At 39.0% G+C, this 23,434-nt stretch overlaps 1 protein-coding gene across 1 annotated transcript in view; it reads left to right on the top strand.

Moving 5' to 3' along the window:
* The window catches only part of LOC147318861 (neural-cadherin), a 151,295-nt gene that overhangs the window by 60,491 nt on the left and 67,370 nt on the right, over positions 1-23,434 (top strand). The window contains exons 2-7 of the mRNA XM_086311010.1: positions 5,560-5,748; positions 10,544-10,769; positions 13,557-13,761; positions 17,916-18,027; positions 18,758-19,007; positions 19,459-19,601. Coding sequence (XP_086167136.1) covers positions 5,560-5,748; positions 10,544-10,769; positions 13,557-13,761; positions 17,916-18,027; positions 18,758-19,007; positions 19,459-19,601 — 1,125 coding nt within the window. The remainder of the gene's footprint in view (positions 1-5,559; positions 5,749-10,543; positions 10,770-13,556; positions 13,762-17,915; positions 18,028-18,757; positions 19,008-19,458; positions 19,602-23,434) is intronic.

The following is a 23,434-nucleotide window of genomic DNA, read 5'->3' as shown; positions in this document are numbered from 1 at the left end:
ATAATGATAATAATAATAATAATAATAATAATAATAATAATAATAATAATAACTACAATAGTAGTCCACACTGCTCACGGACCCCGAATCCCTGGAACTGGGTCCGTGACATAAACTGTCCTGAATTTCTTCACTTGACTGTCCATCAATGAGAGCCTGCAGCGTGTTCTTAAGATATACAGTTTATCATATCAGACCACTGCTCTGTAAAGTAATTCACTGAGTCCTCTAACACAAAAACTGTGGTGCAGTTCATTGCACATGAAAATTTAATTTAACCAGTGATGAGGAATTACCCCAAAACACAGGGGGTTATGGGTAGAAGCAGAGGAATAAAATAAGTCATGGATGAAACGCTTAGCAGAACATAACATTTCTTCATGTGTTCTTAACAGGTTAGACAGTCGAGAAAACCTAAAATAATCTGAAATGGCCTTTTGTTATGTCACAGTAACTGGCATAACAGAAAAGCAATCTTAAAGGAAGCAACATAACTTTACTTTCTTACTTTGACATGTTTAAGGAAAAGAACACATCTATTCCTTTGTGAAAATGAACAGTTGTGAACACTGAATGACTGCTCAGTGTTCAGGTTCTTAACTCGTCCTCATTTTCCACTCCTCTTCTTTGCTTCAGGCCCACTCCTGCCCTGAGCCGGACATTCCTCTGCATATTTATATGCATGCTTGCATGCATGCTTGTGTTCGTTGACTTCTCGAGTTCAGTGATTCGCATCAAGGAGCTGTTCAGCACATTTGGGTGCTAGCAAGGCTGGACTAAAGCTATATAAGCGAGTTCTCCACTTTACTAAACTCATTGCTATAGTTTGGCAGAGCAAGTTGTTGCAACATTTCCTGAATACTTTTCTTTTAGAACCACAGTTTAGTGTAAAAAAAAAAAAATGAGTTAATTGGATTGTTGCAATTGTAGCTCATGGCTACACTGCAGCATAAAACAACACAGATGCCATTTTGCTACTGGTTTGTCCTGAGGATGGTGCTAGAACGAAATTAAATTAAAGGGATTTTTGAATGTTTGTTCATTTGTTTGTTTGTTTTACATGATTGAAGTGTTTTTCCCATTACATTTAGGTGAAGTGTAATTGGTCAGTATATTAAATGTTATATGTAAAAAAAGAATTGGGCCATACCTCTCATTAGATGTTTTCAGTCTCATTGACAAAGTGTATAAAATCAAGCATCTAGCAATGCAGTCTGCCTTTGCAAACACTTAAAGAGCTCACTGATTGTCTAGGTTGTACTGCAATAAGAATCAAATGTGGCAACAAATCAGTTTGTAGTTTGTGTGTTCTTCTTTTCTAGACATTTCAATATCAACTCTAAGTGCATTCATTGGAAAGTGAAAGTGTTTAGGAGCCACAGCAACTCAGTCATGAAGTGGCAGACAACAGAAAGTTAGAGGCAGGGTCACTGAGAGCTGAGGTGCTTAATGCATTAAAAATGCTCTGCTGGCTCAATAAGAGTTCCAAACTTCCAAACTAACCTAATTAGTCTCACTGTATAGGTTTCTGTGGACAAGTAACTCCTTTCAGTGTGATGTGGACCGGTCCCAGTACTATATGAAGTATTTTATAATGAATAAAGCACAATAATTATGAACTGCATCAGAATCAGCAGATATCAGGAGATAGTTGGGGTAGATGGAGGGGATACAAAGAGCTAGACCGTCATACCAGAGGCTGGTATCACATGCTGATTCCTGTCTGTGTTACTGTATAAATATTTATTAGAAAGTGTAATTAAAGGGAAGTCGTATTTCATTAAAACAAACCAAAACTTTCACCCGAACCTAAGCCAATGCTATGAGCACCTCTAAAGAATGACTAAAAAGTTTAATAACACTGTACTGCCTCATAAAGTAGACATACTTTATGTATGTAAGAAATGACATGTGATATGCCACATATACAACCCATCGTCTATGCCAAATATAATGTGGTCACAAATGTGTTTCCCTCTGAAACATTGTAATAGAAATAACATTTTGAAAGACAGACCATCCTCTGAGGAACTGAACTGTGATAAGTACAGTTTGCAGTCACTGAATCATCACACACTCCAACTTGTTAATAATAAGGCAGTCCAACATTTTTAAGTCACATTTTTAAAACTACATTAAGATTTTACATTTTAGGATGTATGTTGAGATGAAATACCGGTTTAACAGCTGTCGAGGTCGAATCTACAAAACCATGTTTTTATGAAAGCCTGCTGTGTATTCCACGTGCATATATTCCCTCAGAAGCACTTTAGCTAATTCTTTCTGTTTGTCCCACATTCTCATCTCCTGCCTCTTGTCTCTGGCAGTATTTTCCAGCTCTTATTAAGCTCCTTGTCATGACATTCTGTAATAGTCTTGGCTGCTGGACAGATGATTCGTCCACTGTTCTTTGTGTGCAGCAAAGATGTTTGGAGACCCTTTGTTTTCACTGATTGGGCTAACATCAAAATATATTACACTGTGCGCATAATGCAAAACTCTTTTAATCTAACAGGGACATTCTCTAATGCCCATAGTGTTCAGTAAGCTCTTTATTTGCTTTATCTGTGTAGACTCCTAAATAATATACAAAATGTACTTTTTAAAATTTTCCAATAAAAAGTGTTACTTATGTAGGAGGGGCTGCGGTTTGTGTTCCACTCACTAATGCAGATAAACAAGCTGCAGTGTGACCCTGCAGAGACTACGTATTATATCATATATCAAATGCCATTATTCTAGTGTCAGTGAGCTTTTATCAGCCTGGAGGTACAAAGGAGGCATTGTGTCCACTTCGCTCCCCCTTGCAGTTGTATTTCCATACAGTAAGGTTGGCTTTATAGTTTTCGCCCAGGCTGACACATGTGCTGACCGCTGGCACTGCATCTGAACGTGTTGATGCTTATCATAATAATAGGACAGACTTCATTTGGCTTTCATGCACGGCCCACAGCACAGCATATGTAAAACAACAGACAGAAATAGATTTGATTATTCTGGATTTTATGCATTGACTAAAAACTCAAGGCCGGCTAACGCGGGAGAGGACAGTGGAGCGCTAAGCTGGAAGATTCCGTCCTCATTATCGCCTCACCCTCATCTCCTTAACTTTTTTTAGTTAGCGTTTTGCTCATTTTCTCACTTTATTTATGGGTGTTTATCATAGTCACAGCATGCTTTGGCCTGGAATAGGATATATTTTTATTTTCAGATTAAGTTGTTCTTTTCTGAAAGGACATTAATTTTTCTTTGGCATATACAGAATTAATATTAATCATTACAGAAACAACAGCTTTCTGTTAGTGTTATTTTTCCACATACAGGTAACTAATAATGGATTACTGAAGCTAAAAATATGTGATTCACAAACCACAGAGTTAAATACATAGAGGATATTGTTGATTTGTGGACATTTCTTGGTGATGCAGATTCAGAGATAATGGGATCCCCTGACAGTGCCCGTCACACTGAGTGTAATAGTATGTGTTTGTGTACTTGAATTTGATGGGTAACTCTAAGATGGAGCACATTTTCTTTTTCCTCATTGTTTTTTTCTTCATTCTGCATCTATGCTCACCATATTCCTTCTTTATTCTAATTTTTTTGCATTTTATGCCTTATTTTCCCCCATTTTGGCTTCACCCCATTGTTCATTTCTCCTGTTTTCCTGTTGCTTTTTCTATTATTACTTCTTTGTCTCCCTTTATGTCCCTGTCTCATTTGCCTCCTTTTTCCTGTCCTCCTCTTTTTCCTTCTCCCTCTCATGTTCAGTTTGTTGACAGACCTTCAGAGAAGACAGAAACAAAGGTAGACACCATTGTGTCTTCACCTCCTTCCCTCCTCCACCTCCTCTTCTGCCACCTCCTCATCTCTTTTTTTTTTTCGTTTTTTGGTCTCTCTGAAGTGAAGTTTCCTCGCTTGTTCAGGCTGTTGTCTCCTTTGCTGTTGCAAAACGACACAAGAGCCAAAACAACAGCTAGCGCCAAAGCACCTTCAAACCAAACAAATGCCTCCTCAGAACCAGACGACACAACAAAATATATAAAGAGAGTTGACTTTTGGATGCAGAAAAAACATGCGCGTGCGTGCGTGTGTGTATTTTTGACTGGGAGAATGGGAGCTCCTGCTGTGTGTCTTTGTGATCTTGTGAAAGTTCTGTTGTTTTATTTTGGAGGAACTGCTTCCTTCTCTCTCTTCCTCCCTGTCACTCCTTCACTGTTCTCTTCTGGAGCAGCAAGGTGATGATGAGAGATGAGGAAAAAATGACAAAAGTTGAGAGATGTCACCTTGTCCCCATTGGCTGAACCACTGTCTGAACGAGTGCAGCTGGCTTAGCTAACAAGCTTCGTCACTTCAAAGCTGAGACAACAATAGCAGCCATGCAGTTGAAGCACTCAGCCAACCACCAAAACACAGGGACTGTTAGGTAACATTTAAATAAAAACATATAAAAACACTGATGCACAGAAATCATCTATTAAATCACTATCAATTGAAACTTTTGACTGTTACTGTATATTATAGTACAAAGAGTCATTATTTCTAAAAGCAAATGCATTTCTATGACATATTTTACATAGACATGATTTAAAACCAGATGTTTAGCAGTTTTATGGCTAATGTGTTACTAACAATGTTGATTTTAGATTTGTAATCTTGTAAATACATACTGCATACTCTTAATACAAAGCCATTTCATGGACACTACAGTCCATTTTTTTGTGGATAATTATTATTTTATATGCAGTTATTTGATGTCCTGTGTCTGGAAAACAGGTTGAGAGACACATATAGAAACTGACTGGTCACCTTAGTAGCTCAACAGTCAGATATTTCAGTTGGTTAAAACCAAAGGCTAAATAAAAGAGGTTATTTTTCAACATTGACCTGCATCATTGAATTAATACTAATACTATCCAATACTAATACTGGATAAGAAGCCATAACAAAACTATAAACCTATGTATATACAGTACTGGCCAAGTAACTAAATCAGATTCTGTTGTCTTCTGAGGACATTTTTCAAACATTTATCTTTTTTGGTTATAGAAATGTTATGAATTTTCCTGGGCTCAATAAAGATTAGTATTCAGTTGAAAAGGGCTTCTTTCCATCCATTCATTTATCCATCCCACCCATTTTCTTCCTCTTATCCAGTTCAGGGTCATGAGGGGCTTGAACCTATCCCAGCCGTCATTGGGTGAAAGGTAGTTTTGAATAGGGTTATTTAACAATACATAAATAAACAGATTAGTTTAAATACCAGCAAGAACCATTCTCTTATATTTTAAGTTTCACCTCCTTCTTGATTTTGCGAGAGAAGTAACATTCACAAACTTAATGGTGTTATAACAATTGAACTATTTTCAAGTGAGAGTGGAGCAGGTACATGGGGGAGTAATAAGTTGGCTAAATGCAACCATTCCTTTCAGAAGGACAGCTACATAATCCTAATCACTGTATGATAGCTATTCAGAGCTATCTTGGATTCTTGAGTAACAGGATTTTTTCAAATCAGTTACATGTAGTAATGTCATATTTGTTTACTCTCTTATCCAGGTGATGACTGGTACCTGTGCAGGTTAACTCTGAGCATGCCCAGTCAGGCTGACCTGCAGTGGGCGATGTTTCCCTCACCTTACCTGGCTGCTATTGGTCCTGATGCAACACCAGGCTCTGTAGTGTATCGACTGTCAGCACGACAACGAGATGGGACACTAGGACGAGCTCAGTTCTTCCTACTTGAGGGTGAGTGGTTAAAATCTTATTTAAATTGCTGTATTGTGCATAATGACTATATAAATATTTTCTGTATACTGTATATGCTGAAAATGAGCTATTAAGATGTTAAGAACCCTTCAAAGATGAAAGATACATTTCAAATGCATTAACACGTCTTTTATAATATCAACACTCGCCCGACTCATTGTATTTTTTTCATTGTTTTGGGGTGTTTTTTACCTACCACAGTCAAACCTCCATCTTTTTTCAGTCAGTTTTTCTAAAAACCTGTCATGTGTTTGTTCCTGCTCTTATCTCCCGCTCGTATCTGTAATTAGGTCCGCTGCAGCTCTGCCAGGCTCTGTGTGACAAACCTGTTTTTTTCAAAAGAGTGATTTATAAATAAAAATTTGACTTGTTGAATTTCAATTACCATCAAATGGAAGAGGGAGAAAGAAATGCGCAAGAACGGGATGGAGCTGCGCTGTTAATCGCTCCCTGGGGCAAAGAAAGCTCCCAGATTCAGGAATAATAGGGAAGTCTCTGGAGAGGCAGCGAGTGGGAGAGTCAGAGGGTGGGCGGATGGGCGCCGGTGGCTGTGGATTTTTTTTTTTTTTTTTAAGTGAAGAAAAATGGGGGAGGAAAGTAAAGGGGAGATATTTTGAGAGCTAATTTCTAATGCTTTCTTATTAAAAGCTTCTTACTTCCCCTTGGCGTAATGTGACTACATGTGTACGAATGAATAATCCAATAATTTATATTAAAAATGTTTTTTTAACATCATGCCAATGTGAAAATATATTCATGTAGAGTGAGTGAAGCCAATTAGGGGCATTAATGTTATTTTAATCAGTTACAGCATCCTAAATTTGCAGTTTTTGTTTTAGTGGCTTAAAAATGAGTTGAAAGTTTCAGTTTCTGTGGGTCTTTTTAAAAACAGTGTGCACTCACTGACATCACTGTACTATTAAAAAAATAAAAGTTGAAACAAATGGTTCTTTTTTTATATCTACAAAATCTTCTGTTATTCTTCAATATACTCAACATATTCTTAGAAAACTGAAATAAATCACTGTCATTCCCTTCTGCCATGTTTTTATAGACTTAAAACAACACCAAGTTGCAAGACTCACTTTAATTTAAACTTAGATTTTATAAAAATTAAATGAATAAGACAATCTAATCATCAGGAATGCTACTCTTATAAAACTGTAAACTTGTAACCCTTTGTGTTTGTATTTGATATGTAAAATCTTCTGATCCAGTTCCTGTCAGGCGTCACCATCAAGATTTTTTAAAATATGTTTTTTATATTTAGTAGGTCCTCCAAACAACCAAGGAGAAGACCTAAGTTATAAAGAAACTTTCAAAAATAATTTCCACTTCAACCACTTTCTGTGTTCTTTATGTTGCTGATAAATTCAGCTGTCTCTCCCTTTCCTGTTTAGGACCAACTTTCAACCAGTCAGCATTCAGCATTGTTGTTGGGGTTTTCTGTTTTTTTGAAGTGCACGCAAGCACATCCGTATACCCAAAATCTTTCACTCTGCATAGTCAAATACCTACACAAGGGGGCTCAAATGCAGTACCATGAATCCTACTTATTTGGAATAAAAATCTCAAATTTTAATGGTTCCATTGTAAAGTGACAACTTAAGAATCTATAGCAGTCTCTAGCAGTAGATGAGGTTGACAGATATCAGTTTTTATTTTCAGAAGTTTCACAAAATCATAGTAGTGTTATTCCACAGTAAAATATATTTCTTCCTATAGTAACAACTACCATATATTACATGTCTGTCCAGAACAATTGGACAGGTCATTGGATATTTTAGGTCACTGAATGCAGTTATAAAGCATGAGTCAGTGAGCTTTTAGAGGTGCTGTTATTCAGTTTTTGGACAGGTTTGCCAGCTGGTTCCCTGGCCTCTTGCCTAGTCTTCATGCTATGCCAATCAGGGGCAAGAAACCAATATGCATCTTCTTGTCTCTGAACGAAACCTACTTTAAGTCAGTTTTAATTTTAATTCAAAAGAGATTATTATGAAAGTGAGACAATAAAGGCAATCTGTAGGAGCTTTAGAACAGCGGTCCCCAACCCCCGGGCCTCGGACCGGTACCGGTCTGTGAGTCGTTTGGTACCGGGCCGCGAGAGTTGAGGCTCAGGTGTGAAATGTATGGTTTTCAGGGTTTTTATCGGTTTTCAGCGTTATTTTGTTATCGTTTTTATCGTTTACTCGGTTTTCCTGGGTCTTTTCATGTGTGTTATTAATAAATCTTCTTTTTTCGGTACCGGTACTAGTTTTATTTTGTTGTATTTATCCGCGACACCTTAAAGGCCGGTCTGTAAAAATATTGTCGGGCATAAACCGGTCTGTGGCGCAAAAAAGATTGGAGACCGCTGCTTTAGAAGCAAACCACAACTCATTTAGTGAGACTTTGACAAACAAGTGTCAGAAAAATCTCCCTTCAGCAGTCAAAACAAGAGAAGATGATTGACAGGTTGGATGCAGCTGCTGGTTCAAAACCCTCCAGTCAACAGCTGGGGATTCTTCTCTGCCCTTCATGTCTTTTTTTATCCGCCCATTCTAACCTTTCATCTTCTTTCTATTCATGACATGATATACAGCCTTTGCCTCTTTGTTTCGTTGTGTGCCTGTGTCACACTTTTTTTCAAGTTTCACTATTGCTCTGTGGTTAGTTAGCACGTTTATGCAGACAAGACACATCTTCCATGCAAACTATGGATGGCTGCAGCAGGCAGGATGGGTTTCCTCTTTGTAACCACTTTCCCTCGGCCACCAACCACTTGCCAACCAATTGGGGAATACAAATCTTTTTTTAGTAACTAGCAGTTGTCTAGGGGTCGCGGATGTTGTCTAGGCCTTTGTGAGTGGTACCTTACTTTGCCTATCTTTGTTTTTAACAATAATAACAATAATAAAAACACATTTTGTAATGGGTACCTTTCAAAACCTTACACAAAAGAGTTTTAAAAAAGTGCAAGAATGAACCAAGAAAATATCAATCAAGTCAGTAAAACAAGCTTAAAATATATAAAGTAATTAAGAACAGAGGATTCATATGACAGGTGGAAGACCAGCAGAGTGAGTATGACAGTTTAAAGAGGTGCATTATGAGATGGGAATTGAAAGTGGAGAGAATCAGTGTTACAGATGTTTCATGGGAGGCAATTCCAGAGGTGAGGAACAGAGGAACTGAAGCAACTGTTTGGTAGTCAAACAGGCATAAGGCATAGTAAGAAGAAGAGAAGAAGAAACCCTGAGGATGTGAATGGGTGTGTAACGTGCAGTAGTTCAGAGAGGTACTGCAGAGGGAGGTTATGGATTGCCTTTAAGGTGAGGAGCAGAATCTTAAGATCAATACGATATTTAACTGGGAGCTAGTGAAGCTGCTGAACAACAGATGTGATGTGATAAATGGAGAAACTTCTGTGACTACTTCTGGACCAGTTGAAAGTTATGGATGGATATGAGAGAAAGAGATATACAGGAAGCCATGTAGGACATAACCAAGGTGTGAATAAAGATGGGAGTACTATTGGTTGTGACAGACAGACATTAATGTCTTTATATATTAATGTTACAAAGATGGAAGTATGAGGAGCAAGTGACATAATAAGTGTGCTGTCAAGGATGACACCCAGACTCTTAACCTGAGGGGAAGGAGAAACTGAGGAGTTGTCGATCGGGAGGGAAAATTTTTGACATTCTGGATGCCAATGAGAAAAACCAGGATTTGATTTCCTGGAGGAAGGTGGCTGGGAGAGTGGTGGTAGGTTTGGCTGACAGGTAGAGCTGGGTGTCATCACCATAACAATGGAAATTGAAATGCTGATAATTTTACAAAAGAAGGAAATAGACAGTTGATAAATAGGTGAGGCCCCAAAACAGATCCCTGGAGAACAAGTGGTATAACTGGAAATGAAAATTTCAGCTGAGATATTTAAGTTGACTGAACCAGGATAGGATTTAAAAATGGAAATTAAACCAGTTTATGGGTGGTTTATTAATTCCAGTAGAGGCTAGTCTGTCAAGAAGGATATTATGGGACATAGTGTGATAGTCTGCAATTGCATAAATAGTAATGGAAATAAAGAAGAGGAATGGTTAATAGACTAGAGTCAGCTGCTATTAGGAGGTCATTGGTGAATTTTGCAAAGGCTGTTTTCTTGAGAATCAATGGGACAGAAACTAGACTGAAACTGTTCAAAAAGATTATTGCCAAACAAGTGAGCAAGAACCTGAGACACAACTATTTTCTCAGGGATTTTAGAAATAAATAATAGATAGAATATAGGATGAAAGCTACTGAAATTGTTGGACTCTGCACCAGCCCAAGAGGTGATGACGGCAGTTATTATGGTGGACAGAGAGGCTAAGCAAACTTTAAACTGTACTTTTCTTCTTGTCCTCCTCTTCTCAAAGTTTCCATGTCTGCTTTCTTTCTCTTTTGTCAAATTGTCTCCACATTTCTACTGCTCCCTTCCCTCTTCCTTCTCTTCTCCAGTGGGGACTCTTCAAAACGTGTTAATCACAAACACACACAGAAATAAACATACTCAGAGAATCCCTCTAGCTTCATATTACCTTATTTAGTTTTATAATTGGACAGCTGTGGCTGCTATCTATCTATCTATCTATCTATCTATCTATCTATCTATCTATCTATCTATCTATCTATCTATCTATCTATCTATCTATCTATCTATCTATCTATCTATCTATCTATCTATCTATCTATCTATCTATCATTTAAATTAATGTTTTTAAAGGCAGAGTTTCCTTTTCTCTTTATAAAGGTGATGAGGAGTGCTTCGAGGTGGACCATCGTTCTGGGGAGATCAGGACAACCGGTCGACCTTTGACCCCCAGTAAGGAGTACCTCCTTCGGGTTCAGGCAGTGGATGGACATGGTCGTAAAGGGCCACCAGCCACTGTTGCTATCCTTGCAGGCTATCGGCCACCCCAGTTCACCAATTCCACGTACAGCCTGAATGTACCAGAGAACATACCCGTTGGCCAACCGTGAGTCCCTACAGCAGTTTGACATATTGTTATCCCTTGTTTGTGTGTATGCTCTGTGAATAACACTTACAGCATTATAACCACCTGGCTATGCTGTTGAGGCTTCACATTTAGTAAGTTGTATACACTCCAAGACACTCGAAAGTTCTGTAATACGTCAAGATCTTAGTGGCTAATCTTTTAAATCCTGTAAAATGCAAGATGGCATCTGAGACATTTCATCTAAACTGCCAGACTGCTATTATACATTTTAGCCCTTCACAAGTCAATTAGGTCTCACAGGTTTACCAGTTTCTTTGGAAATATATGCCTTATGCATACATACAGTGAAACTCCCAAAGAATAGCATTGGATGTTTATTTGCAGTATAAGTTGTTACAGTTTTTCTCAGTCGCTTTGGTACGTTTCTCAGATCAGAATTGAAATTCTCATAACTATTAGTTCAACCTCCACAACACTCAGTCATTTGTGCACATCATAGTAGCAATTTCTCCTCTCTCTGAACAAACTGCAAATGATTTTGGACATGAATCAGTTGCTTCCATACATTTCCCTGCTGCTTTCTGACATTTCCATTTGCTTATGTCATGTCAGTCAAAAGTAATCATACCTATGGATGCTGAATAGTCATTCCCAATAAAACGAATAGTCATACATCCATTGCTTGAGTCATCACACACAAAATTGTTGAACTAGTTATCACATGCCAAAAATTGGCCATCTGTCAAGCAAATCCTATACCTTTCTGTATCATTGTTCCTGGAAATGTCTCCGAAATTGAACAATTGATCTCAGGTGAATTACAGCTGTCACTCATGAGGAGGCTCTACCAAATGGGTGATTTTATGTTTACATGTATTCTACAGTGAACAAGTGACTGTAGCACTAATTGTTTTGGGAAATGCACTAACTGCTGTGCAAATGTTAATGGTGTTCTGAGAAACGCACCAAAGCGACTGAGAAAAACTGTAACTTAAAAGAAGCTTTTTGCTACACGCATGCTTTCTGAAATATAAACCTCAATAAGTAAAAAAGGTGAAAGTGACAGTGTTAAGTTTTTCTTTTTCTTATCATTCCTTGTTACAGATCCTTCTCTACTCGACAAATTCTGAAGTCTTATTTTTAGCATTTAGGCCTCCACCAGTTACACCAGTTAAACCAGAAGACGCCATCTTGTGTGGTCTATTGACAATGACGGGTTCACCCTTTGCATGGATGTACAGATGTGTACAAACCAAAATGCCTGGCAGTTAACACATAAAAATAAATACTAAGCGCATATTTCCTGTATGATCCATTAGTACAAGTTTTGATACAGCACCTTATGCTGCTTTGTATCAAGCAACTGCATTAGAAGTGATCCAACAGGTACCAGTTTTATGTGCTTTTAATTTATATGTTTGTATATGTTACTGACAGGGTTATACACAGAGAGACATATTAGAAGTACTTGTAATCTTACATCTGGTACTATTGTTGTGAGTAGGTTTTATTAACAAAAGTGTCTGTTTATATTTCTGACTCCATATATACAGAAACATGATTTGCATTCCACTGCCTCAGACACAGAATGTGAAAATGGCATTTTGTGCATATGTGTGTCTGTTTGTGTGTGCCTGCTCCCTTGCTTTGCATGTCATGTGATGCATGAAAAGATGAGCCCTGTAGAGCGAGACAAAAGGAAAGAAGAAGAAGGAGGAGGAGGGAGAGGTGGAGGGATGTGGAGAGCGTGAAGGGATGATAGAGGAAGGAAGGAGAGGGAAGAGAAGAAAATGAAGGATAGAGGGATGATGCAGAGAAGGCTGGGGTGGGTGGAGGTGGTTGAAGAGGACCCAGATGTATGAGTGTGGCCTGAGGCTGAGAATTTGAAAGTGTGGCAAATTCAAATATTTATTAAAAGCGAGGTCTGGATAAACATGAAGGAGAGTGTGTGTGTGAATCCTCGGGGCTGCTGGCGCAAAGCACATTGTATTAATATCCAAGTATCCATGCCACCCTGTGAGCAGTGTGTCTGTGGGTGTATCTCTGCATGTGGTTTCTGTGTGTCTCTTCTTCCATTATGTCCCTTTTATTTGTTTTTATGTCCTCACATGCACGTGTCCTCTGACCGTATGTGCGTCTGTGCATACCTGTGTGTTAGTTTATGTTAAATTGATTAATCGGGTTGCAATGGTGTCTGAGTTCAGAATAATCCATGAAGGCTGCAGACTTTAAACGCAGCACTGGAGCTCGACCAGCACGTCACAGCTCCTCTTCACTTTATAAGTCTGTTTGGAAAAAGAAATGCAGATCAGCTTTCTGCAGACCTGTGGTCATGTTTATACTTTGGGCAAGGCACACCAAGTTCATTCAAAGAAATTCAAAGTGCTTTACACAGATAAAAACAGGAATACAAGCAATAAAAATAACAACAGTGCTAAAGTAGGTAAGGAAATGTCACAACCAATGTGTAATGACATTTAAAGAACTACAAAAGATATGGAAATTTCTCGATATTTTCTACTTTTAGGGGGCTTAGCTAACAGTTCCCCCGCGGCTGCAGTATTTTTGCTAAGCCATGCTAAGACATGACTTGGAGCTGACTGTGAAGTGGTGCACACATACATTAAAACTAACACAGTATTTTATCTGATTCAGCAGAAGATAGAGGTCTAAGAAAAGGATTTCATAAAATCTTGGAGAACTCAAGTCTATTTTTCCCTTTATTTTCTCTTTCTGGTAAGAAAACTGTTGCTAATGTTGCTTAAATTTCTTGCTTTGTGTGTGTTTATGTCCACGTCCATGTAGAGCTGCAGTTGTCCATGCTGTCTCCTTCCAGAAGAAGAGTCTCTCATACATGCTACTCGTTAATCCAGGGAATTTGTTTAGCATCAACCAGGAGAGCGGAGCGCTTAGCCTCACCAGGAACGTCGACTATGAGAGTGGTCACAACCTGCACACCCTGCAGGTCCGAGCTTCTGAACCCGACACCGGCCTTAGCAGCGTGGCAGAGGTACAGCTACACTACCAAGCATGCAAATATACTATTTATTAATCTGTGTAAAGTGACTAATACTTTTACAAGTTTGATGTGTGAATGCAAGCTCTAAATTTATACATCCATGTCAACAGCATGTAGCTACAGCTTTAACACACAGCTTTATCTTTTGGGACAAAGTTATGGTCCCGTGCACTGCAGTTAAAACAATAACCAGGGAAAAATAACACTCAGACAACCTGATAATTGAAAACAGAAGTTAGAGAGTGATTGAAAATAATTTATTATATCTGATAACTGGTGGAGAATGGTAGGCACTCTAAGTGTTCACACATCAATGGCATATTAAACTCTTACAGTCGAATCACATGATGGCCATGGAGTATTATGGTGTGAATTGGAAGGTCAATACAGAGTTGTAAGTGTTACCACAGCCTCTGAAATAAATCCACAGCTCATCATCACACATATCTGAGAACATGTAAGGGTGTTGACCCTTGACAGTTCGGCATACCACTTCTCTGATGAAAACTCATTAATTTAAAATGAGAAAGAAAGTGCTGCTGCTGAATCAGATGCTGTGATGCAACTCTTTCATTTACTGTTTATTAAATTTATGTGTTTATTTTGCAAGCATACCACTAAAAACAAACTGCTGAGCATCCCGTGAAGCTCTCACGATGAAAACTCAGTGAAATGCACAAGTTCAAAGCTGCGTTCAGAATTTAGGAATCACTTAGGAATCAGCAGTTTTGTGGTGCAGGAGCTTTCTTTTTATTTTGTTACAGGGTTTGCACAATAATAGATTATATGTGGCTCGAGCACACACACACACACACACACATACACACATACGTAAAGTGCAAAAGCCTGGCTGCTAAGTACTGACTTTTACCCTCAGAGTAAGCTTTGAAGACTTACTACAACAGATATCTACATCTGTTCACATTAACACACACTCCCACAAGCACACACACCAAGAGAAATCCATTATCACCTGCTCTCAGTGTCCAGATGGTTGAGACACAGAGAGAATAGCTGCTAAACTACCAGTGTCCCCCAAAGGCCACTGCTGCTCTATAAGCTTGGCTGGCTAATTCACTATAAATGCCCTGCCTGTTCGTGCATGCCAGTGTGTGTGTGTGTGTGTGTGTGTGCATGTGTGCGTGTGTGTGTGTGAGTGAGTGCGTGTGCATGTAAAAGAGAGAGAGGGGGTTTTGCAGCACTGCTTATGTTGCACCTTACTGTAGCTTCTGCGGTTTTTATTGCCTCTGGCTTCATCACCTTCATCAGACATTTTAAAGCCGTCAACATGTCTCTGTCTCTTTCCATTGTTCAGTCGAACAGCTTTATATTGACATTTGGTGTCAAGCTTAGTACCTTTTTTTGACTGTTAATATTATATGAATCTAGACTACACACATTTTCCCAATTTTCTCAATATAGAAACCCCAAGACTTCAAGATAGTTTCAATAACACACTAAAATAGCATCTCTTTGCCACCTGTAAAGGAAAAACATCTTTAAATATATAACAGAGAAGGGAATTTAGGTTAAAAAAAATTATGTCCGTGAGCAGCTATTGGTTTGTTATTGAACCATTAGTTTATAAGTACACTTGTCTTTGCCTGAACTATATAAAGAATCCATCTTCACCCAGTATATGGGAATTGGCTGATGGGAATTTTCCCCCAAAATTTAGGTACATGACCTTTTGTCTACTTGGTGGAGATCCAAAAATGTCTAATAGACACACCAAGTCTCTCCAAAGTGTAAAATGGATATGCATGCAAGTTGCAGTACCAGCAGAGGGAGATATTTTTATTCCAGGCTACCATGAAAATAATCACATGAAAGTGTTTAAACATACATTATTAACACATTTAAATACATATTAGCCACCTAGCTTAATTGTCTCTAGTGATGAAGGACACTGGAATGTATTTCATACCTTCCTTGCTCACTAGCGACCTCTTGGCTTTAAATATAGTATCTCCCCCTGCTGGTACTAAAATTTGTGCACGTGTGTTCATTTCACTCTTTGGAGAGGCCTGAAGCGTGAAATGGACACGGTGGACCGGCCTGTCTATTACATGGTTTGCTATGATATCGTGCTGGGAGATCAGAGGCTAGATCTCCAACACCAGTGGCTGAAATGCAGCCCCACACCATGAATGACTGTACATACTCACTCCTGTCCTTTTCTTCCAACCACCTCTGTACATACTCATGAAAATTTGAAACAAAAAAAGTTTGAATTCATCACTCCAGAAGACCTGTTTCCAATGATTTTCATTCCAGTTCTTATATAATTTGGCACAACTTAGCCTTTACTCTCCGCCTTCTTTAACAATGGTTTCCCAACCACCCTTCAGTTGAAACCATTTCTGATAAAGCTTCAGCAAACAATAGAGGGATCAACAGTACTGAAGATGGATAAACAGAAGAAATGCCAAGTTCTCAGCTGAAAGCTCTTCATGCCTGTCAAACGGTGTTATCTTTGTGTTTTTACTTGGTTTTTGTATTTATCACTTTCAAGTAACAACTGGTCAAATCTATTAACCATATGAAATCAATTTCTTAGCAGATATTACAGAAAAAGTGTATTTGTGGTGTTTCATAAAGCTCTCAACTTTAACAATGTTTTCTATTACTAATAAACACTTGCTCTTATTCTTCATGCACAAATGAATCCCCCAGAAATGAAAAATGTTTTCTGTCAGTAAAAATAAGTCACACAAATCATGTGCAGCAAAGGATAAAATCAAGTAATTACTGTTATCAAGTGATTACTATTTGCACCACAGTGACTGCAGTCAGTGCTTCTGCCTTTGTGTCTCTCCGATGTAAAAAGGTGTGTATGTGCTTCTTTCTTTTGTATCAGTCTTTCAGCATAGGAAATATATATTCACCTGTTGAGTTGGATGTAAAAAAAAAAAACTAATAAGGAATAGCGTTACTGTTTACGCTTCTAAATATTCAGTGCATGTTTGCAGAAGCAGTCATGCATCTAAATCCTCTCTGCTCGCCTCTCCTCTGCCCTGCTGTTATTACTGAACAGGTGGTGTGTCAAAGGTTCAGGACTGCCGAGAAAAGCTGTGCTCAAGTGGTCATGTCTGCAGCCTTACCAGTTAAATCAGGCTTTATGGGAATGGAAAATAGCATTTTGGTTGGGCTCCAGGAGCTCGGGATAGTGGGTGAAACTAAACTGAAACAGCAGAGAGGTGATGATGCAGAGGCTCAAGGTTTAGGACGTTTGAAGGAGAAGTGGGGAGAACGAGAAAATATTTTTCATCCTTGACCAGAGGACATGTCTTCACAATGTTTGCTTCAATTATCTTGAAAAGTATATACGTTTAATAAAGTCAGAGTGTCTGCTGTGAATTTTACACTAAGACATTCTAGTTTCTTGTGATAAGAAATAGAAAATGTCTGAAAACAAAACAAAAATGACTTTAAATTTACATCTTCATGGTTTTTCTCTTCATTCTGTCATAGGCACTGGTTTGATTGGGTCTTTTGATTTTGATTAGTTTAATATAAACCTGAAACAAAGAATTTGTCTGCCTGATTTCTTCTTTTGTGTGTGTATCCCATAATAAACTGCATTATACAATCAAAAAAGCTCTGACATAAAATAACGCCACCCTGATGAATCACAAAATACTGCTCTTGTAATCAAATTGAAAAAACTGATTACATCCCTACCAGCTGTGTCTGTCAAATCATTGCTTAACCATTAAATTTCATGAAGATGGCTTTTTTATTCAGAAAAAAGTGGCACATGCAAACCACAGGACAATGTTTTAAGGACAAATAAGTTAAGAACCCTAAGTTAACTTTGTTTTGTGAAGACTCCTGATTATAAATTTTATACACTCTATGTATAGTCGCAGCTTGAGTTGCCACTATACATGGAGTGTAGATAAATCAGATAAATCAGCAGATAAAGCTCCATCTTTATCTACTGTAGCAGTCATTAAAATGTAGTCGAATCAGTGATTATGTGTGACCCAATTCTTTTTTTGTGTGTCATACTTCCCAAAGCTTTACTTACTGTGATGAAATAACTCACCTGTTCGCTCCTGCTGGCTCACGCTGAAATGAATATGAAACCAACATAAAGTATAATCTGATACCAGATAATAACAGTGGGATGCTCCCTGCAGGTGGTTGTACACATAACGGATGAGAATGACTGCACACCAGAGTTCCTCCACTCTATCTACACCAGAGACAACATACCTGAGAGCATCGCACCTGGAACCTCACTGCTGCAAGGTAACACACACACTGATCTGTCAAGTAGGGTCTGTGTGAACACAAAACCAACACATTACACCTGTGGTTAGACTGTACAGCTCATCTGTGTGTGTGTGTGTGTGTGTGTGTGTGTGTGTGTGTGTGTGTGTGTGTGTGTGTGTGTGTGTGTGTGTGTGTGTGTGTGTGTGTGAGTCAGAGCCATCTGTCATAGCTGCTGGTGACTGGTTGAGATCAAACACTCCAGCTTCAGCGAGGCTTTGCTCTTATTAGGCGAGCAGCCAGCATCACATCCTCACACACATGCTTATTTTACCCTCTATCTTTGCAAGGACTCTTGTTGACATACTACATTACTGAGCTCCTTAACCGAACCTGAACCTTAAAACTATGTCTGAACCTCCAAGCACGTCTTTGAAGATTTTATCCTACAGTGAAGACTAACTACATCAATCTCAAGGCTGCAAACTCAGATTGGTCCTTACAGAGACAGACAAGTACACATAATCATACATACATTACAACAGTGTACAAACTAAGTTATTAATAAAAATGTCTCCCTTCTTCTTCTTTTTCCACCTTATCCAATCTCTTCATCTCTGTTTCCTACTCCTCTCACCTCTATCTTTACAACCATCTTCTCTGAGCCCTTCTTTCTGTTCCTTATTTACCCCGCGTTATCTTCTGCACTTTACAACTAATTTTCTTTCTTCTTTCACCTCTCTCCTCACCCTACCCACCTCCCATCCAGTACTTGCCCGGGACTGTGACTCCGGGATAAACTCGGAGATCTCATACTTCGTTCCCAGCAGTGACTTCAGCATCACATCTGGGGGTGTGGTCAGCCCCGCCCGTCGCTTGGACTATGAGCGCCCTAATCACATCTATGAGTTTTTGGTGGTTGCAGTGGATGCAGGAACACCCCCTCGCACCGGGACAGCCTCAATCCGCATCCGAGTCGCCAACACCAATGACGAGGCACCCATCTTTTCACAGAGCATGTAAGAATTATCCTCATTCTTCTACTCTTTGCAGCCGTTTTCATTTTTTGTCACCTTTTGAATTGTTAATACAACTTTGTTTAATAATGAACATCAGCTGTGAGCTTTCTCTCTCTCTTTTTTTCCTGCCTCACCCCTGTCGCTGTCTGGGTCTCTCGCCCACAGAGTCAATCTGTTAATTAAGTTTGTTTTTAACTCAGAATCTATTTTTAATCCCACTGTTCTCTTCCATCTGTTTTCACTTCATCTTCACCTCTCCTCTCGCTCCACTGTCTCTTTCACACTTTTATTTCTTCTACTTTTTTATTGAACTTTTTTCTCATTCTGGCATCAGCCTATTTTTCTTTTCATACATTAATACCCTTTCATGACATCCTTCATCTCTTTAGGTCTGCAAAGTGCTTGTATGTAGTAAAGAAATAACACATCTTTCTCTCTTCCTCTCTGTTAGTTATAAGACCTTCCTAAGTGAGGATGCCGGTCCTGACACTCTGGTTGCCATCGTTCATGCCAACGACCCGGACGGAGATGGCGTCTCCTACGCCATCACTGGAGGCAATGAGGATAGCAATTTCCTGCTTGACAACCAGAAGGGTAAGGGAGCGGCAGCTGGTGTACATAAAATGTGTTTCTTCTTTTATGTAAACACAAATAAGACAGCAAGCAGCTGAAGCTGAAGGCCAGCAGCAGCTTCTAGTCCAGGTTATTTTTCCTCAGGACACAGAGGAAGTGGGTTCAGGTGAGATTGGCTGAGATGTGGGTGCCAAGAAACCTAAAGATGGAGACAGATTCCACCTGTTCTCCATTTATAATGAGTGGACCTGTCTGAGCCTCCTGAAGTCCATTATGAGCTCAGCTTCAGATTATTTTTTGAGCACCAACAGGACACATTCTCTACCTCTTCCCTGAAGGCTGTGTCATCTTCATCAGAGATGAGCCCAACCACGTTGGTGTCATCAGCATACTTGACTATGATGTTGGTTCGGTGGTTTATTAAACAGTCATAGGTGTCCAGGGGATACAGTAGGGGACTGAGATCCAGCCCTGTGGGGATCTGGTGCTGAGTGACAGTAGGGTTGAGAGGTGGGGGCTGAGTGGGACTGATTGAGGCCGTTTGGTTAAGGAGTCTTTGATACAGGAGCAGGTGGCAGGGGGTTTGAAGGTGGCCCAGTTTGGTGGTGATATAGCACTTCACAAAATGTACTTGCAAAGTGCTTTAAATAACATGAAAATAGATGTACGCTCTAGCATTTTGCTTATTAGGAAATGAGCACAACAGGTTTTTAGGCAAACCACGAAGCCAAATTTAATTGGCAGTCCAAGTACATCTGATAACGGTTGATCTTAACGCCAACCCTCATTGGCTGATAATTCATCTCATATCCTTCTACACATCCAACTGGCATATCTCATATAGGGCACACTATTGATAAGGTTTTACCCCTCCCCACAGTTGCTGCAAGCCACTTCATGTGCTTCTATCCTGGGTTTAACTAATCGGTGTCATGTTCACTGCCATTGCAGAGCAATACCACCAAGTTAAAATTACTGCAGACATAAATAACAATCTGCTTTTAATTATAGTGGTTCTGACCAAACTCAACTAGTAGTGACATGCTTGCAGTTTATCCAGTCTCAACTTTTCTTGAGGGGGCAGGAAAAGAGCAGCTAATTACGCTAATGAATGCTGAGCTGCAGCTCGGATTTATTAAATGACTCATGAACAATTGTGTAGACTTTACGTAATGTATATGCATGCACTAATGTTTTACAACTAGAGCATCTCTCAGAGCACAAAGCAAAAAACTGCAAGTCATCTTCATCCAATCAAATAGACGAGACATGGAAGGCAGAAACGCTAACAGGTGGTTATAAAGGTAAAAAAGCCCTAAATATCCTAAGAAATCCAACTGATCTGGCTTTTAAGAGTTTTCAAGCAGAAACCAAGGGATGTTCTGGTCATCTTACGATTGGTCACTTTCAGTGCATCACAGCTGCACACAGACAAACAGCTTTTTGATTGACAGTTTCTGTTCCACTGCTACACTGTGTGAACATCAAGAGAAAGGGCAGTTAATATAGTAAGGTTCATCCAGATGAATTAATGCATCTAAAAGGAACAGACCTACATGCATTTGCTATGATTATTATAGTAAGACAGTAAAAAAAAATGTAATTATTATTAGAATAAGTAAATATTCCCTTCCTTTGACCAGTACTTGTTGTGATATATTCCCATGGACTGACAGCAGCGATGTCTGCTTTGAATAGCACAAAAACTCATTAACTGATTATGAGCATTTTATTTGTTTGCCAGCAAAGTAGCTTTAACAGACACAAACAACACAAACAATAACTTTTATACACACACAAAGCAGCAGCAGCATTCAGATCACTCTACCAAGCTGCACACACATATACACTCACAGAATAAAGTGATTGTTGCCATGGTGACGAGTATTTGGGATAAAGCTTGGTAGCATTAACAAGGCCAGTGAACCCCCCCTAGAAAACACGCACACACAAGCACGCATAAATAGAAAGAACATGAACACACAAATGTAGAATCGGTGCAGGAATATATAAACTATTAGAATATAAACTATTTGACATAATTGACTCATTTACATATTTGTCTCTGTGTCTTTGTGAGGGTCAGTTTGAGCTAAGAATTTTTTTTTTATTGGTTCTCAGTTTGGGGCAGAATTAAAGAGAAATTCACTGTTTCATACTGCATTTAGGTAAAAGGTGAACACCTTTCACACACACTTACTGATTGGGACCACTTGACAACAAGAAGATAAGCTTGTAGGCATTTTATTACCATTTCGAATCCTTTTTTTCTTTTGTGATTTTTTTAAAATCACATTGCATTTCTGAATGTTTCCTTTTCCCTTGCGCTGTTTATTTTCCTTGTGCTTTAAATTGAGTGTAGATAATTACTTCTTGACCTCTCCTGCCTTATCTGATTCATTCATATTTAAAGGATGTTACTGTGTTGTATGTGTGTGCAAATAAAAAAAAAAACTGTATTCACTGAGGGTGAGGCGCCAGGGGTTGCATCATGTCCATGAGTTTTCTCACAAAAGTACAAGTATAAATGTGTATGTCAGAGAAAGACACTTTAAAGATAAAGTTCATATGCAGCAGTGAGATGTTCAGTCATATTTTTGCATGTTTATCTGTGTGTGTGTGTGTTCATGTGTATGTGTCTTTTTCTCTCTAAGCCGCTGTGCCACCTTATCACCCAGCATGCACCGCTGCACTGCTCTGTGCCCCACGCACATATGCGTCCATGCACAAAGAGATATAAACATGAACATTTGCACATAAATGATATTTTAAGACTGTCTCTCTCTCTTACACACACACGCACGCGCGAACTTCAGCAGCAGATGGCCTTTGGCTTGCTTGGCTGTTCTGCTTTGTCACTTCAAAGAGTTCTGAAGTATTTTCATGTAGATGTGTTCGCTCTCTCTCTCTCCCAGCCTCTGTGTCTCTATTCATGTTTCTACCAAAGCAGCTTATTTGTTTGTTTGTTTGCACTGCTGCTCTGTTATGTTAATGTGCAAGTGATTGTTAGCGCAGAAAAATATGACATTTGTTTTAGGCCAGAGTTAAACTAATGCGAGCTTTTTTACTGGCTGCAGTTTGTGCCAACAATCTGTGCTGTTGGTGACCCACAGAGCAGAAAACATCACAGCAATGCTGTTTTTAAGCTCAACGTGTCAGTTGTCCTTTACACCAACTTAAGCTTTTACCATTGTGGACACAGAGGCTGGGAGCCTCCATCCACAGACATTCGGCATTTGTATGTGTATAACTCAAACGATGGGAAAATAACCAGAAAATAGCCTGTAACAAATTTAAAAGAACATAACATCATTACATAAAACTCTGAATCCAAAAAAGCTGTGACACTGTGTAAAAGATAAATAAAAACAAGATATATTTGCATTGATATGCAAATATAAACCTATATTTTATAGACAGTACAACATAGAAAACATAGTAAATTTTTAAAATGACAAAATGTACACATTCTAGTGCAACCCCTAAGGTATTTATCTTTCTCCTGTGATTTACACATTCGTAAATCACACAGCGACAGGTCTCACAAAATTTAAGACAGGGCCGTCCCATAAACATCTGGGAACTATATAAACCAGTTGGTGGACCTTTGTGAGAGGAATGTTGGTCCATTCCTGTCTGATGTAGGATAAAGCTGTTCAACAGTCCTGACTCATCTTTGTCCTCGGTTGACTTTTTTGCTGTGTTTTCAATTTGTCTAAGGTCTGGACTGCAGACCAGCTAGTTCGGTATCCAGACTCTTCAGATGCAGTAAATGGTTTAGAGTTGTTATTGTTAAGCATATGCAGGGTCTTCCCTGGAAAAGATTTTGTCTGGATGTATGTGTTGCTCTAAAA

This window comes from Aulonocara sp. 'chitande type north' Nkhata Bay, linkage group LG11 (assembly GCF_057382095.1).
Source record: "Aulonocara sp. 'chitande type north' Nkhata Bay isolate Kocher_YH1m ecotype deep benthic linkage group LG11, A_spYH_male_GT1.1, whole genome shotgun sequence".
In the NCBI taxonomy this organism is placed as follows: Eukaryota; Metazoa; Chordata; class Actinopteri; order Cichliformes; family Cichlidae; genus Aulonocara; species Aulonocara sp. 'chitande type north' Nkhata Bay.
The sequence above is the reverse complement of the archived record's forward strand: the minus strand, read 5'-3'. Positions and strand labels throughout refer to the sequence as shown.